General features: G+C 40.5%; 1 protein-coding gene across 1 annotated transcript in view; it reads left to right on the top strand.

The window, feature by feature from the left end:
• Positions 1 to 16,334, top strand: part of CSMD1 (CUB and Sushi multiple domains 1) — a 1,845,645-nt gene that overhangs the window by 1,280,296 nt on the left and 549,015 nt on the right. The window contains exon 11 of the mRNA XM_067558441.1: positions 8,484 to 8,587. Coding sequence (XP_067414542.1) covers positions 8,484 to 8,587 — 104 coding nt within the window. The remainder of the gene's footprint in view (positions 1 to 8,483; positions 8,588 to 16,334) is intronic.

Below are 16,334 nucleotides of genomic sequence, written 5' to 3'. Positions count from 1 at the left end.
ATGCATCATCAGAGAGCCTTTGGAAGTGTCCTCTAGGCAATATGTCAGATCCCTACTCAGTTATATAAGTTTTATGTAAGAACATATTGATCAGTATATGCAAGTGCATGAGGACAAACAGGAATGGATTTTAAGCAGCTGACTATAACTTTAGTAAATTTACATGCCCCTTTTCTATGTTATCTGTTCCATATCCCCATACCAGATATTTCAGTGCAGGGTTACAGGGCTCCTATCATATAGCCCACTGCCTCTCCTTAGGATTCAGCTCACTCTGCTGAATCCCATTACATTCACCCTTGTGAAAGGGAGAAAAGACACCCTGAGATACCTTGGTACAGAGACTTCAGGTCTCCCCTTCTCCTCTAGGCTTGAGGCCTACCAGCAAAGTTCCAGGTCTCTTATTTCTGGGTGCTGTCCCTTTAATCTTTTATCCATGCTGGACAGTGGCTGCAAATTGAAATGAACTAAACATTCACACAATCTTTAAATTAAATTTTGAAGTCCTATTGCTAACCTAATTCTGTCTCCATGACGCTATGAGGAAGGTGGAAAATCCTACCAGTCATCAGACAATTTGGATTCAATGGGAAAAAATTATTTCCTGTCCCCTAAAACAGGTGATCAGTGAGAGTCAGAGCAGCATAGAAACACAGTTTCTATACTGGCAATCTCATAACTGTGTTCTCTTCTGTGATAGACTATATGTTGCATTACTGCAATGCTCCTTTAGCACACGCTAGTCTACTAAAACAATCATAACTTGTTTAACAATAGAGACAGAACACTCAGGAATAGTCAGCCACACAGGTTTTGCTAAGCATTCTAACATTCTGAAAAAGACATGTTGGTTTATGCAATAGAAAGAGCAATCCTGTGCAGTTGTTTGAGGGTGAAAATGGTGTAACAATACTTTAAAGAGGGCATTGCTTGCCTAGAAACAAGCTGGCCTAATTTTGATGGAGGTCTCTTACTATTATTGTTTTTATAGTACCCAAAAGAGGAGTAGGTACCTCCTAGTACAAATAGGAAGATACAGTTCCAGGCCCGAAGAGTTCACATTATGGTTTCAGAAATGGTGAACGTTGGTAAATATAAAAACAAAAAGGGTGAAGAAAAGACAGTGTTATAGCAATAAGATTATATGTTTACTCAGTAAGGCAAATGCACAGTTTGGTGGAGTTACTCAAAAGTCCAAAGAAAATAAATGTCTGATTTATTGCCTTTATATATATTTCTGAAGTGGCTTATCTTCTTGCATGTAGGTAAATTACCACATAAATTCTATACATGAGTTCAGCCTCCCTGAGAAAAAGTTTTTGTATACCTAAGTTATTTTAAAGAAAGATTCTTGACTAGTTAAAAATGCACAAATTCAAAAGCAAAAGTTTTCTTTGCCTAAGGGCTTTCACCCATGGCCAGCTCCCACTGAAACCTACAGTGCAGAGTCAAGACACATCTGAGTCAGAAAAGTCCATCTGAGCAATGCTAGAAAAAATGCTTGAAAATCAAAATGATAAAACTTGTTTGATCAATATAAATAACAGAGATGACACTGACCTTCGAAGTAAACAACCTGAAGCATCAGAAGAAAACAGTAGAGGCTTGTTCTTCTTTGAATGGTTAGTTGCATATGTGTATTCCATTTGGGGGTGCTCATGCCAAGTGTACTGCTCTTGGAGACTTCTCTCCTATAGCTGTACCCATTAGGAATTATGTGCTGTACACCTCTTCTTAGTCCTCCTGAGGCTATATAAAGGTGGCACCTCTCTGATTCACTTAAGTTCCTTCTTACCACCAATGGCGGTAGTTGGAGGTCTTTGCGTGTGTGCGTCTCCTTGCAATTTTTCTTCTCTGCATCACACTTGTGTCTCTCTGGGTCTTACCCATAAATCATTTTAATAGTTAGTACCCATAGTTTAGAGTAGTTCTTGGTTGGTTTACTTAGTTTTTATCAATTGTGCTGCTTAGCACTGTGGTGCAGTGTTCTCTGGGCTCTTCAAGCATTGCCCATCATGCAGGGTTTCAGTCACCATCTGTGACCCTAATATTTGCTGCTTACTATGCCTAGCTCTAGTGGAAGGCCACATTAAGGAGAAGTGTAATATCTGCCATTACTTCAAAAAGAGAGTATGGATTTCAAGAGACCTTTACCTGAACCATCACCTGTTGGAACAGGTTATGAGGCCTGCATTGCTGTCAGGACCTTCTTCAGCCAATGGGAACCATCTGCCTTTAGCCATCTTCCACACTGATGGTGATAGCAAACAGATCCCTGGACTCTGATTATTTCCTGAGAAGGGGAAGGGATTGGTCTAAGTCTCCTGGGGTACATAGGAATGGGATCCACAAAACAGATCAGGGACATTTGAGTTGATGAGAGATTCATCAAAGAAAATCTCTCAATGTTCATAAGACTTGATACCCAGGGTAGATCCTGTCTGTCTATCCGTGTTTCCCCATTACTGAGGTGGGAGAATCCTTATACAGTACTGTTGACTCTGGAACTAGCTGCGGGATGACTATTAAATCTGGTACCCATAGATACTGCTGTACCACAGATTTCAATGCTAATGAACCCACAACTTGACTGACTTACTCTGCCTGTTTGTACCAGCCTCTTCTCTCACTCAGGAGATGGGTGTATGAAAGGCTTACAAAGCTTCAGGAGTGTAGTTGCTACCATTGATGGCCTCAGTACTGACAAAAAAACTGTAAGCTTCTTTAGTACAGAGGCCGACAGAGATGGTATCAATATGCTTCTCATCATTGGCACCCTCCACATCCCAGGTACCCTTTAGAACCAGCATAAACTCCATCATGGTCTTCGGCACTGATGATAAAAGAGGCATTCCTCCTCCTATGTGATTTTCCAGTACTGACAATGGCCCCGACCTTGGAACAAGCTTTTTCCATTTCCCACTGAATGGTGGATAATTTGGGTTATCATGTGGCCCCACCAAGATGGGCATCACTTATGCCAATGATTGATTAAGAGGGCTTCTCCAACTCAATACAAAGGACTGCAACTTGTCTCCTCCTTGGGAAAAGAAGTCCTGTAACTTGTCTAAATGTCTGGCAGAGGAAAATGCCAGTACCAAACTGCAGCTGTTCTTGTGCAAGAACAGACCATCTTGGCCCACTATGTATTGGCCTCCCACGCCATACCCTTTTTTTACAGTAACCTCCTTGGGACCTGGTGGGGTTCACCCCACTTGCATAGGTCTAGATATCTGCCTCAGTCCAAAAGGAGAGCTCCTTATCATGAGGTGGACCAGCCTTAAGAGTAGCCTCTGTTACAAATGGAAGAAGATGTCTGTCACCTTGGAGGAGTCTTTGCCAGAGTTTGAGCAGGAGTTGAGTCTCCACATCGATGTGCTTGAGCTCTGAGCAATTCAGACCTTGCTGAGTATTCCTTCCCCATATCAAGTAATTATTGGTACTGATTCTCACTCACAACACCACTGCAATGTACTGTCTGAACAGATGAGGAATGGGGGTCATGCCAGCCGGCTTTGTCAAGAGGCATTGAGTTTTGGGGAGACTTGCATAACAGAGAATATTGCACCTATATCCCAGAATCGGCTAGCTCATTTTCTCAAAAGATCTCCTGATGTCAGCCACAAGTGGTTTTTTAAGAAAAGCTTTCTGAAGCCCATTTTCCAGATGTGGGGCATGCCTTCTATTGTCCTCTTTGCAATGGAAGACTACAAGAGACGTTGATAGTTTTATTCCTAGGCAGGCCACAGTCTGGGCTCATTCACTGATGCCTTCAGTTGGACTGTAGACCAGGACTAATGTATGTGTTTCCTCTGATTCCCAAAGGTCATTCACAAGCTGATATAAGACTGGTCCAGGAAATCCTCATATACCTGACTGGACTAGATGGTATTGGTTTTCAGAACTTCTCAGTTACTCAACAAAATCTCTTAGTTCTCTGCTTCCCATTCCAGACATGCTGTCTCAGCAGTATGATCAAATACTACGTCCAGAGCTGGGCAGCCTCTATCTTATGGCTTGGCTTGTCAGTGACTAGACAAAGAAGAGAAAGCATGCTAAGCTGCAGTTCGGGATATCATGTTCAATAGTAAGAAGCAATATCTTGACATTAGTAAGGCTTTTGATACTCTGTCGCACGACTTTCTCTTAAACAAACTAGGGAAATGCAACCTAGATGGAACTACGATAAGGTAGATGCAAAACTGGTTGGAAAACCATTCCCAGAGAGTAGTTCAATGGTTCACAGTCACAAGTGGGGTTCAGCAGGGATCAGTTCGGAGTCCGGTTCTGTTCAATATTTTCATCAATGGTTTAGATAATGGCATAGAGAGTACACTTATTAAGTTTGCGGATGATACCAAGATGGGAGGGGTTGCAAGTGTTTTGGAGGATAGGATTATAAGTCAGAATGATCTGGACAAACTGGAGAATTGGTCTGAGGTAAATAGGATGAAATTCAATAAAGACAAATGCAAAGTACTCCATTTAGGAAGGAACAATCAGTTGCACACATACAAAATGAGAAGTGACTGTCTAGGAAGGAGTACTGCGGAAAGGGACCTGGTGGTCATAGTGGGCCACAAGCTGAATATGAGTCAATAATGTAATGCTGTGCTAAAAAAAGCAAACATTATTCTGGGATATATTAGCAGGAGTGTTGTAAGTAAGACACGTGTAATAATTCTTTCGCTGTACCACACATTGATTAGGCCTCAACTGGAGTATTGTGTCCAGTTCTGGGCACCACATTTCAGGAAAGATGTGGACAAATTGGAGAAAGTCCAGAGAAGAGCAACAAAAATGATTAGAGGTCTAGAAAACATGAACTATGAGGCAAGACTGAAAGAACTGGGTTTGTTTAGCCTGGAGAAGACAAGACTGAGAGGGGACATAGAGCTTTCAAGTACATAAAAGATTGTTACAAGAAGGAGGGAGAAAATTGTTCTTCTTAACCTCTGAGGACAGGACAAGAAACAATGGGTTTAAACTGCAGCAAGAGAGGTTTAAGTTGGACATTAGGCAAAACTTCCTAACTATCAAGGTGGTTAATCACTGGAATAAATTGCCTAATGAGGTTGTTGAATCACTATCATTGGAGATTTTTATGAGCAGGTTAGACAAACACCTGTCGTGGATGGTCTAGGTATTACTTAGTCCTGCCATGAGTGTAGGGGACTGAACTTGATGACCTTCCAGCTCTATGATTCTATGATTCTATCAATGAGAACTGTTGATCTGACAAAGTGGAGACATTTTTTTGTCTAGTCCACTAATCATGGTATACAATCTTCAAAGGCAAAGATCCAAGACATCCCAGAGTATCTGATGCACCTGAAATTATTAGGCCTGTCCTTGAGTTCTCTGAGGGTGTACCTTGTGGCAGTCTCAGCTATTAATCCACCAGTCCACAAGTGTTTGTTATTCTCCAATCCTATGCTTATTACTTTTCTTAAAGTTACTTTTCACCTGTTAAGGACCCTGTAGCCCGTTGGAACCTTAACATTGTCCTGGCAACCCTCATCAGCCCATCATTCAAACCTATGGACACTTGCTTTTGGCCTCACTTTAAAGAAAATGTAGCCTTATGGCCATGTGCTACAGCTTGTCTAAAGTTGTCAGCTTTTCATTTAAACCAAAGTATATATGTCCCAATCTTCTTCCTAAATCCATGTTCTAACAGAGATGATGAATATCTATATACCTTAGATGTCAGAGCGCTTGTTTTTTACCTTGATGGGACTAAGACCTTTATGCAGTCTCCTCATCTTTTCATGTCCTATGCTGATTGCAGAAAAGGTCAGGCAGTGTCAGCACCAATGATCTCTCACTGGATTACTTCCTGTATCATAACAGCGTATGGAGTAACTGATACTTTTCCTCCACACAATCTCTTGGCCTCTTCTACATGGGGTCAGGCTATGTCGCTTACTTTCCTGAAGGATGTTCCTATATTAGAAGATTGTAGGGCTGCCACATGGACTTCAGTGCATATAGTCACTCATCATGATTTGGTCACAATGGCTTCCATTGCAAACTTTGGTAAAGTGATGTTGCAATCATTGTGAAGTAGACTGCAAATCCACCTCTAAACAGTCCTGCTTGGGGCTCACCTAACTGGAATATGTGTCTGCAACCACTCAAAGAAATAACTGTTCTAACCTGCTCTTTCCAGATGTGTGTGCAGAGTTTTATTCCTTGACCCTCTCTCTTTCCCCTCTTCATCGGATTCTTAAATCAGCTGCTCTGATGTAAAGGACATGATGTGGAGAGGTCAGGGCACTGCCACTCTTTTATATAGTCTTGGGAGAGGCCATGAGGAGCTGAAGGGTGTGTGTGTGTTGCCCCGATGGGTGGTGCTGTAGGAAAACAGTCTCAGACTCCAGCACATGTGGCAAAAACACACCTGAGTAGAATTACATGTCTATACCCACATCTGGAAAAACTACTATCCAGTTCTGTAACTGTAAACATTTTATCCTCCAAATGGGTTCCAGCATTAAAATGATAGAAATGAACTTTGCTTGTAAAGGAAATAATTCTGCAAAACATTATATAGAACTCCTAGAGTAACAAAGAACAAATTGCTCAGGCCACCTGGTAGAGCTAAAGCACCTTCTCTAGTCCCTGGCTTGCAATTACAAAGCAAGCAATAGGATATGATGGGCAATATTAGGGGAGTCTGTTTCCTTATTTCCCATACATAAATGAAGCCAGAGAACATTGGGAGTTGGGTGGGAGGTAGAAGGCAGGAAAGCAGGAGGATACTTTTTACTCCTGTGGACTTGTCTGAAGATCCAGAGGAAAAAAATGGAAGGTGAGAGGCCTTACCTCCTTGCTTTGGCTACAACAGCTGAAGAGGCTGGCAGGTAGAAAGGAATGCACCCAGAAAGGAAAAGGCATGTTTGGTAGTGTTGCTGTCTATCTTCCCACTCCTGTTTGTTGAAAAATCTTTCATAATCATCAGAAGCAGAGCAGAAAAATCTGAATGAGAAATTCAAAACAGATCTAGGTGTCAAAACAACCCTTTAGCGAGTTTTTGGTTTTAAAGACTGGGATAGAATTACTTGCAGCTACAAAATTAAAACAATATTCTGTAAAGCTAAAGGTCCAGATCCAGGGTCCTGTGCAGCCTGGGTTTGGGGCAACTCAGACCCATCTGAGAGGAAGGGAGAAGTTAGTATCCTATCTAAGGATTAATCCAGTCCCCAGCATAAAATATACCAAACTATTCTTGGCCCCAAGAGACTGCTCCGAATTACAAGGATGTCCTGGTCATGCCCTTTCTTTCCAAGCCTTATCGAGGAACGGCTCAGAGCCATTATTGTGGCTCTGTCATGTAGACAGAATACTCAGGGTATCAAAATCATCAACTTTTAGTTGCCTGTACCACAATAGTGGCACAAAATGTCTCTAGCAGGAGCCAGGATCTGGCCCAAATACTGTTGTTAGTCCCAAAATGCAAGTAGAAAGAGCTCCTTCATGGAAATTTGATAAGAGGCTATCTTGGCATATCCAATCACAATCAAGATAATCACAATCCCATTTACTGGGACAGACTATGTGCCAAAAACTTGATATAAAGATAAAGGAAGGCAAGTAAATGGGGTAATATTAATGACAGCAGCAGACTCTGACACAGCTGTAATAAGATCCTTATTCTGGACTCATGTTTTTTGTGAAGTTTTCTGAAAAGAACATTTCTATACTTCATAGTATGATTTCATTGCATAAAAGGTATATTTTTTCAATAGACTATAATAAATATATGACTTTTTGGAGGAAACACTTTTATTCTTTATGATGTACTTCTTGGAACTTTTCCTACTGAATACTGACTAAAATCAGTTTCTTCATGCTATCTTGTCTTAATTAATTTATAGACTCAAAGTAGTTGAGTTCTGAGATTTCTCTTATTGAGCTATCATCCCTTACATTACTCTCTCATGAAGTGGACAATGTTTAATAATGTTCATCCTCACCCCCCTTTTTATTCTATATTTCAACTGAAATAGAAAATATTTTGCATGGCATTTCTGAGATTTTCATATTTATAGGTTCAAAAAATGTGTAGTATAATGATTCTATACTTTAGACTGACCTTTTTTTGTCAATGTATATTGTACTTTACCAATGCTGAAAAATCAAATCTGTATGCAATAATAACTAAAAAAAGAGAAGTGTTCTTTTTATTTATTAACTTTAAAAACTATCAAAGGATATTGGTACCCTTTGATTGGTATTCTTAATACCTTCAGCTGAAGACTTCATTCTTGTTATTAGAAAACATGGAAACTTTTATTTTCAGTTTATTTTTCTATAGGTCTTGCTCAAAATTAAATAACAATAATTGAAGTCAATGGGAATGAGGACTGTAGAGTTTGACTTCAGAAGCTGAAGCATTTGTTAAACTTATTACAAATCACTACTAATTACTACTCTGTAGGATATATTTTAATTAAATATGTATCTTTTCATTCTAATAGGTGATAAAGCTTGCTTTTGAAGAGTTTGAATTGGAAAGAGGATATGACACCTTAACTGTGGGGGATGCTGGGAAAGTGGGTGACACCAGAACAGTGTTGTATGTGTAAGTACATTTCTTAAATATTTATGGTTTGAAATTTACTATCTTTCACGTTGGTTTTTGGTGTTATATATCTATTTAAATTAGTGACTCAGAAATATAATTTGCTATGAAGTACCCCATTAAATCACAAGTCCAAATGTATGCAAGGTTGTTCCTTTCCTGACACCAGAACAAATTATGACCCTAACAACAGATGCCTCTACCAAATGTTAGGGAACTCACAGGGGTCATATTCAGACACAGGCACTTTGGAAGCCTCAGGAATTTTCACTCCATATTAATATACTGAAGTTTCAGGCCATCTGAACTTGAGACGTTCATTTCCACCATAAATATAGTTGTTAAAGTATTCAGAACACCACTGGTATGTTTTAACTGAACAAGCAAGCAAGAGCCAATGTAAAATTAATTATGCCAAGAACTGATTTGCCTATGAAACTTTTGCATAAAGAAAAATGTCTTGTTCAAAGTATTTCATCTCTTGGGGATCGGGAATACCATTACAGATTCAGGAACTTCATAGACTACCTGGTCTACATTCAAGGACATTCTTCATTGGATTTTCCTTCAGTGGGATGACTCGAAAACAGACTTTGTCCAATCTGAACAACAAATAAAAGAAGTTCTGCTCTAGAACAGGTCACAGTCTAGATTCTCTGATAGATGCCTTCTTACTCCAAATGAAGTTGTATAAAGTCCCTCTAATTCTGAGTGTGATCAAGAGGTTAAGAAGAGACAAAGCAACTTTAATCCGTATAGCATTGGCTTGACCAAGACAGTACTGGCACACTGATCTATATCAGCTATCAATTTGGCCTCCCATAGCTCTACCTCTTGTCAAGGTCCTTCTATCTCAGAAGTTAGACAACTCACTTCACCCCAACCTACACTCACTCACCTCATGAGAAGGATGATCTCTGGCTGAACAATGAGGAGAGAGTTTGCTTGCAGAATGTCCAAACCATTTGGCATGCAGCAGGAAGGACTCAACCAGGGCCACTTATGCAGCAAAATGGAAAATGTTCTCAGCCTGGGCTGAGTTGTCAACAACTCACCAGTTGTCAACAAAGAACATAGCAATTAGACATATGATAGACTACTTGCTTCATTTAAAATCTGCTGGTCTATCCCATAGTTCCATAAGGGTGCATTTAGCCTCAATCTCTGCTATAAACCCACCAATAGATGGATTTTCTGATTTTTCATCCCTTGGTGTCTAGATTCTTAAGATTTCATTCATATGTATTCTCCTGTATCTGACCTGATACCACCATGTGACCTGAATCTACTTTTGCCCTGTTTAATGGGTTCTCCCTTCAAATCTCTAGCAACAGCTTCCTTACTTTTGCTATTGATGAAAACAGTTTCTAGTAGCAATTATGTCAGTGATGAGAATGTCAGAACTCCAACCACTATTTGCTGATCTCCCTTTCATGACATTCCATAAAGACAATGTTTCTCCTAGGCCACACCCTAAGTTTACACTAAGGTAGTATCTGGATTTTACTTCAGTCTATTCATCTTCCAGTATTTTTTTCTGAAACATGTCTTGAGCAAAGCTGAAGAGAAACATAATACTTCAGATGTCCACAAGGCTTTGTCCTTTTCCCTTGAACTGCACAATTGCCTCATAGACTCTTTGTGGCCTTTGCTGAGATGATTAAATGGCAGTTCAGCAAACTGTTCCCCTTATTCAACCTGAGCTGCTAATCAAAGTTCAGGGCCCTGAAAATATTCCAGTAGAATTCCAGTTGGAAGTAGAAATTGATGGATTCTGTTATTTTCTGTGATGCAATGTTATTTATTTACAAAGAATGTACAAAGTTCTCCTTTTTTGAATGCAGGAGGAACCAAGAACAATGGTAAAGGAGCAGTTTTTTAGTTTATAGCCCTAATCCTCTTTAGTCAGCAGACCCAAAAGCTCTCTTTAGATTTTTCTGTGGTTGGGCTGTGTTCCTAGACTTTCCTGCTTTTGCCTTGGACTTTATCTCCGTTTTTCTTTTTTTTGTCATTTCTCTTCTGTCTTCTCACACAGACACGCTCTTACCCAAAACAATATTCAGCTGAAATCTCCTGAGCAGTTTCACACTTTCCTTTTGTCTTTCATGGGGCCTTATGCTTACAGTTGTGTTATTTGAATGGTGAATTCCCACCTACCAACCTCAATGGAGTTTTAACAACCCATAACATTTTTTTCACCCAGCTCATAACAGTATATCTTCCTGGATTTCTGACTGTATTACACTCTGCTATAACTTAGAATCATAGAATCATAGAGTTGGAAGGGACATCAGGAGGTCATCTAGTCCAACCCCCTGCTCAAAGCAGGACTAACCTCAGCTAAATAATCCCAGAGAGGGTTTTGTCAAGCCACAGCTTAAAAACCTCTAAAGATGGAGATTCCACCACCCCTCTAGGTAACCCATTCCAGTGCTTCACCACCCTCCTAGTGAAAAACTTTTTCCTAATGTCCAACCTACATCTCCCCCACTGCAATTTGGGACTGTTGCTCCTTGTTCTGTTATCTGCCACCACTGAGAACAGCCTAGATTCATCCTCTCTGGAACCCCCTTTCAGGTAGTTAAAGGCTGCTATCAAATCCCCCCTCATTCTTCTCTTCTGCAGACTAAACAAGCCTAGTTTCCTCAGCCTCTCCTCATAAGTCTTGTGCTCCAGCCCCCTAATCATTTGTGTTGCCCTCCGCTGGACTGTCTCCAACTTGTCCACATTCTTTTTATACTGGGGTTCCCAAAACTAGACACAATACTCCAAATGCGGCCTCACCAATGCCAAATAGAGGGGAATAATCACTTCCCGTGATCTGCTGGCAATGCTCCTACTAATGCAGCCCAATATGCTATTAGCCTTCTTGAAAACCAGGGCACACTGCTGACTCATATCCAGCTTCTTATCCACTGTTACCCCTAGATCCTTTTCTGCAGAACTGCTGCCTAGCTCGTCAGTCCCCAGTCTGTAGCTGTGCATGGGATTCTTCCGTCCAAAGTGCAGGACTCTGCACTTGTCCTTGTTGAACCTCATCAGATTTCTTTTGGCCCAATCCTCCAGTTTGTTTCTTTTGGCCCAGTCCTCCAGGTCCTTCTGTATCCTATCCCTACCTTCCAGGGTATCTACCACTCCCCCTAGCTTAGTGACATCTGCAAACTTGCTGAGGGTGCAACCTACCACATCCTCTAGATCATTAATGAAGATGTTGAACAAAACCGGCCCCAGCACCGACCCCTGGGGCACTCCGCTTGTGACCGACTGCCAGCTAGACATGGAGCGATTGATCACTACTCGTTGAGCCCTGTGCTCTAGCCAGTTCTCTATCCATTTTATAGTCCATTCATCCAACCCATACTTCTTTAACTTGCTGATAAGAATACTGTGAGATACCGTATCGAAAGCTTTCTTAAAGTCAAAGTATATCATGTCCACCACTTTCCCCACATCCACAGAGCCAGTCACCTCTTCAGAGAAAGCAATCAGATTGATCAGGCATGACTTTCCCTTAGCAAAGGTTTCTTCTTCTATAAGAATAACAGTCCATTCCACTAGCACTCATTCCACTTTATCAGCCTTCCCAAGTTATGTACTGATATGGACCTTTGTAAGCTGGCAATGTAGCAATTAGTATCTATCTTTTCCAGAAACTGTACCATCTTTCAAGCTTCCTGAGTTGATGATAATTTTAGAAAATCAGTGCTGCAGTCTCTTTTTTTAATAATGCAAAGTTCCACCAGCTGTAAGGGAATTGCGTGTGAGTCAGCTACAGTGGAAGACATATATGCACAATCTCTCAAACGAGAAAGTTCCCTGTACAATAACTGTTCTTCTTTGAGAAGTGTTGGGAATATATACATTCCTCAACCCTTCCACCTCCTCCACTACTTTGGATATTACTTAGATGACAGTATAAAGGAAGAAGAGGGAGGTGGGAGCCATATCCTTTTTATGGCCTTGGTTCTGTGCATGGGGAAAGAGGGATTGGTACTACCCCCAGTGATATTGCTGGCAAAAGTCTCTGACTGGAGTGCATTGGGTGCACATATACGTTCCACTGTTGCTGTATGTGCACAACTCATCTTGAAGAAGAACAATTACTATCAGTTAGATAACCATTTTTAAAGTGTATGCATCCATGATTTGAGTCATAAACAGGTGAAAATGGAATGTTACAAGTTCAAATGAAAATTGAGTATAATGAAAGTACAAAGAATAAAAAAATCAAGGATAAATAAATTAGCCATGAATCAATATGAGAACTATTACTTTTTGTTTCATATGATGTGTAAGAACCAGATATAAAGGGGATTTTGGTCAGGAGGATTTGGCTGTATATGACAACTTTTAGGGCATGTTGCAAGACCCTTCTCATTGTTAACTTTTCTATCTTAAAGAATGAAGATAAAGAAATTTTAAAAAATAGATGTATACCACAAGCAGAATTCCTATAGTAGGGAAGGGAGAAGATGAGTCCAACAAGTCTACTAGTGGCCTCACCATTCAAATCTAATTTACCTAGAAAGCACTTACATAACATGGTAGTGGGTGTTATAGAAAAAGGCAGCAAAGGGTCTGCTCATTTGTACAAGACCTCCAACTACTGAGTAGCATTATGCATTCTGGATGAAAAGCAGCTGCAGGTTTTTTTTGTTTTTGTTTTTTAAATGAGCTGACTGTCCTGAACTTTAATGTGGTCCCTTTGTGCAGTCAGCATATGAGATAATGATAGCAGAAGTCCCTTCCTTCTACATCAAAGACCCTTAATTAGTTAACACAAAGACTATTTGAACCAAACAGAGCACCTTGCATTCAAGTTGTAACATTTATACCACACAACCCAGGGTAACTGACCTTCATAGAGAATATAAGAAGGGAGAAAAATTTTCCTTCAAACAATTATTTTCAAAGGCACAGTTGTTAAAATGTGGGGCATGCCCCAAAAGACACTCACCCAAAATAAATAAATAAATAAAAATGATCCATCTCTGAAACACCTGAACTATTATCTATGTCTCAATAATCGGAGTCCTTCCCACACTGTCCAACATTGTTTAGGGCACAAAAGAGGCTTCAGAATCCCTGCCTTTTTGCTGCTGTTTGCTCGAATGGTTACCTTGTTATGTTTCTATAATTTTTTTATGAGCTTAAGTTGTTGACCTATCACTGAACTCCCAAGTTGGAGGACCAGTGGACTGCTTTTTGTCTGCTCTCTATCCTGTGATCTCTCTGGCTTAGGTTGCCCTACTGGGAGTTAAAACTAACCGGGACATATCTCTAAAGGTCTTGGAAACATACAAGCCTTCCCACCACATCAAGCTGCAGTCCCCAGGGAGGGTTGTCTGAATAACAGGTCTTATAATACTAATAATTGGGTATTGCCCTGAAATCAAATATTGTTCCTTAATACGTGTAATATCTGGGTTTGAATGAATATTCCTAGTATCTTCATATGTGGAGGATTCCAGAAAAAAACAATTAGGATCAACTTTGATATACAACTGTTGAGCTGAGCATGCTTATTGGTGCCTCACCAATTCTGCTTCATGTCTTAGTTTTTGAAGCATTCATGAGTAATACACTTACACATAACTTATTCTATGTACCCCTGAAATGCCCCTGCCTCATGATTGCAGGGTTTGACATTACCAGCACAAGCAACAACATCTGGTTAAAACAGAAAAGAAATAATAACCAATTAAAATAAATTGGTAATGGAAATGCAGGTAGGATAAAATATAATGGAACTGCAATTTCTTTAGGGTGTTACAGTGTAGTTATTTAACATCCACTTGCATCATATCCTGTCAAGTACTGTATATTTAACATGCATTGTGGATTCACTCCATTTTATTATGAAATAGGTTGATGGAAAGGGACTAGACAGTGCATTATAGACAGTTACTGATTTGTTTTATCATAATTGAAGTGGTTAATATCAAAATGTCAAAGTAATTTTATCATCAAACTTTCTATTAGTTGGTGCTAATACCTCCTATTGTAATAAAAGAGATTTGAACCGTGCCTTTGAAGCTTTTTATGATTTCTGAAAGAATGAGGCAACCTACTGTGAAGCTTCCATTAGGGTGGTTTAATTTATAAGCTCTTAAAACATAATGCAAGGACTTTATGCTGAGCTGGTTTCTCTGGGCAGCCTAAAGGCCAAATCTTTATGGAAGTCTCTTAAAAAAAATCACCTACAAAACTCATGGTCATGTCTACCTCTTTCTAATAGTGATGAAACATTACTAGGTTTAGAGTCTTGATTGACTAATTATGCAAAAAGTGCTTACCTGAACCCAAACTAAACCTCTAAGCCTTTTGAGTCTTTCCTTACCACAGAACTTTATGTTCTGCAAATACAGAAACAGGCCAGCACCACAAAAGCTACTGAATCCCAAACCAACTTCTGGAATTAAAGAGTGGGGGGAATGAAGGGCCCACTTAATTGCTTACCCTCAGTGAAAAATTCATAAATGCCAGCTAATTCTAGGGTGTGGGAAAAGAAATAGAGCAAGATGCCTGGTGAGTTCTCCAGTGAAGAGGGCTATGATAGGAGTGGCCAAACTGTGGCTCACGAGCCACATGAGTCTCTATTACAGTTAAGGTGTGGCTCGCAGAGCCCCTCATGTTCCCCCCATTCTCCCCATACCAGACTGGGGGTGGGGGAGACGAGGTTGGGGCTTCTGCCCTGTGGTGGGTTGGTGGGGCTAGGACCTTCCGCCCCATGGGAGTCGCATGCCAGAGCTCTGAGCTTCAGCCCCATAGGAAGTGCGGGTGGTACCTCCCCTGGGTGGTACCCTGGCAGGTGCACCTGGCTTTCAAACGTTTGAAGATTATCAGATGTGTCTCAGAGGGTCAGTAATTTTGGCCACTCCTAGGCTATAAGGAGGGATTGGGATTGGAAGCCTCTCCTCTGTGACCCCAGGAGACTTGTATGAAAGTGAGGCATGGAAAGAAACAGGTTGCCAGTTGTCCTGAGAGATGACCTATCCGTTGTAGTGACAGAACTGCAAAGATGTCCTTAATGTATAGTTCATACAATAGTTTGATCACTCAGATCATGTTTTTCCTAGTGAATCATTGTGATCTATTGCTCAGGTCACCCAGAACTGTGAGCCACTGTGTTACCATTCCACCTAACCAAGAGTGAACTTTTCTGAGGCTAAACTTTGCTGAGACACCAAGCTCTCTGCCTTTCCAGCAATCCCTTCAAGACTCTGCCAGTCCAAACCTTGCTTTGCTGGTAACAATGAACCCCAATTCCTGAGTTCCCCAGGGATATCTGTCTACAGTGGTCAGTCCCTTTCATTGGATTGTCACAGAAGTTATTAAGTTTGCTGCATCCAAAGAGACAGAACATACAACAACCTATTAGGTTAGCTGAAGACTTTCACTTCATGTCTCTATAACAGCACTGAGGTGGTTTTGTAATTAAACCAGAATAAGTTTATTAGCAAAGCATGTAGGTTTATGTGATTTCAAGTAAGAGGATAGAGCTATGAAAGGTTATAAACAAAACACCCTTTCTGGTGACTAAAACTTTACAAGCTACAATCTGTCTAAGCAGGTTTCTTACCCATAGTCAGTTCCCAGAGATTACAACCCCCTTGGTTGAAGGATCCACCTTTCTCAGATTTCAAGAGCTCTGGCCTCTTTTGTCCTTCAGGTGATAGCTGCCAAAATGGCTTTCTATTTCTGCTTGTATTTACCAAAGTCCATTGTCTCTGTTTCAAGAGCCGGA

The sequence above is a fragment of the Emydura macquarii genome, unplaced genomic scaffold (assembly GCF_026122565.2).
Source record: "Emydura macquarii macquarii isolate MOO-44397 ecotype Brisbane River unplaced genomic scaffold, CSIRO-AGI_Emac_v2 contig_2063, whole genome shotgun sequence".
In the NCBI taxonomy this organism is placed as follows: Eukaryota; Metazoa; Chordata; order Testudines; family Chelidae; genus Emydura; species Emydura macquarii.
Note: the sequence above shows the minus strand (reverse complement) of the source record. Positions and strands in the feature narration are given on the sequence as shown.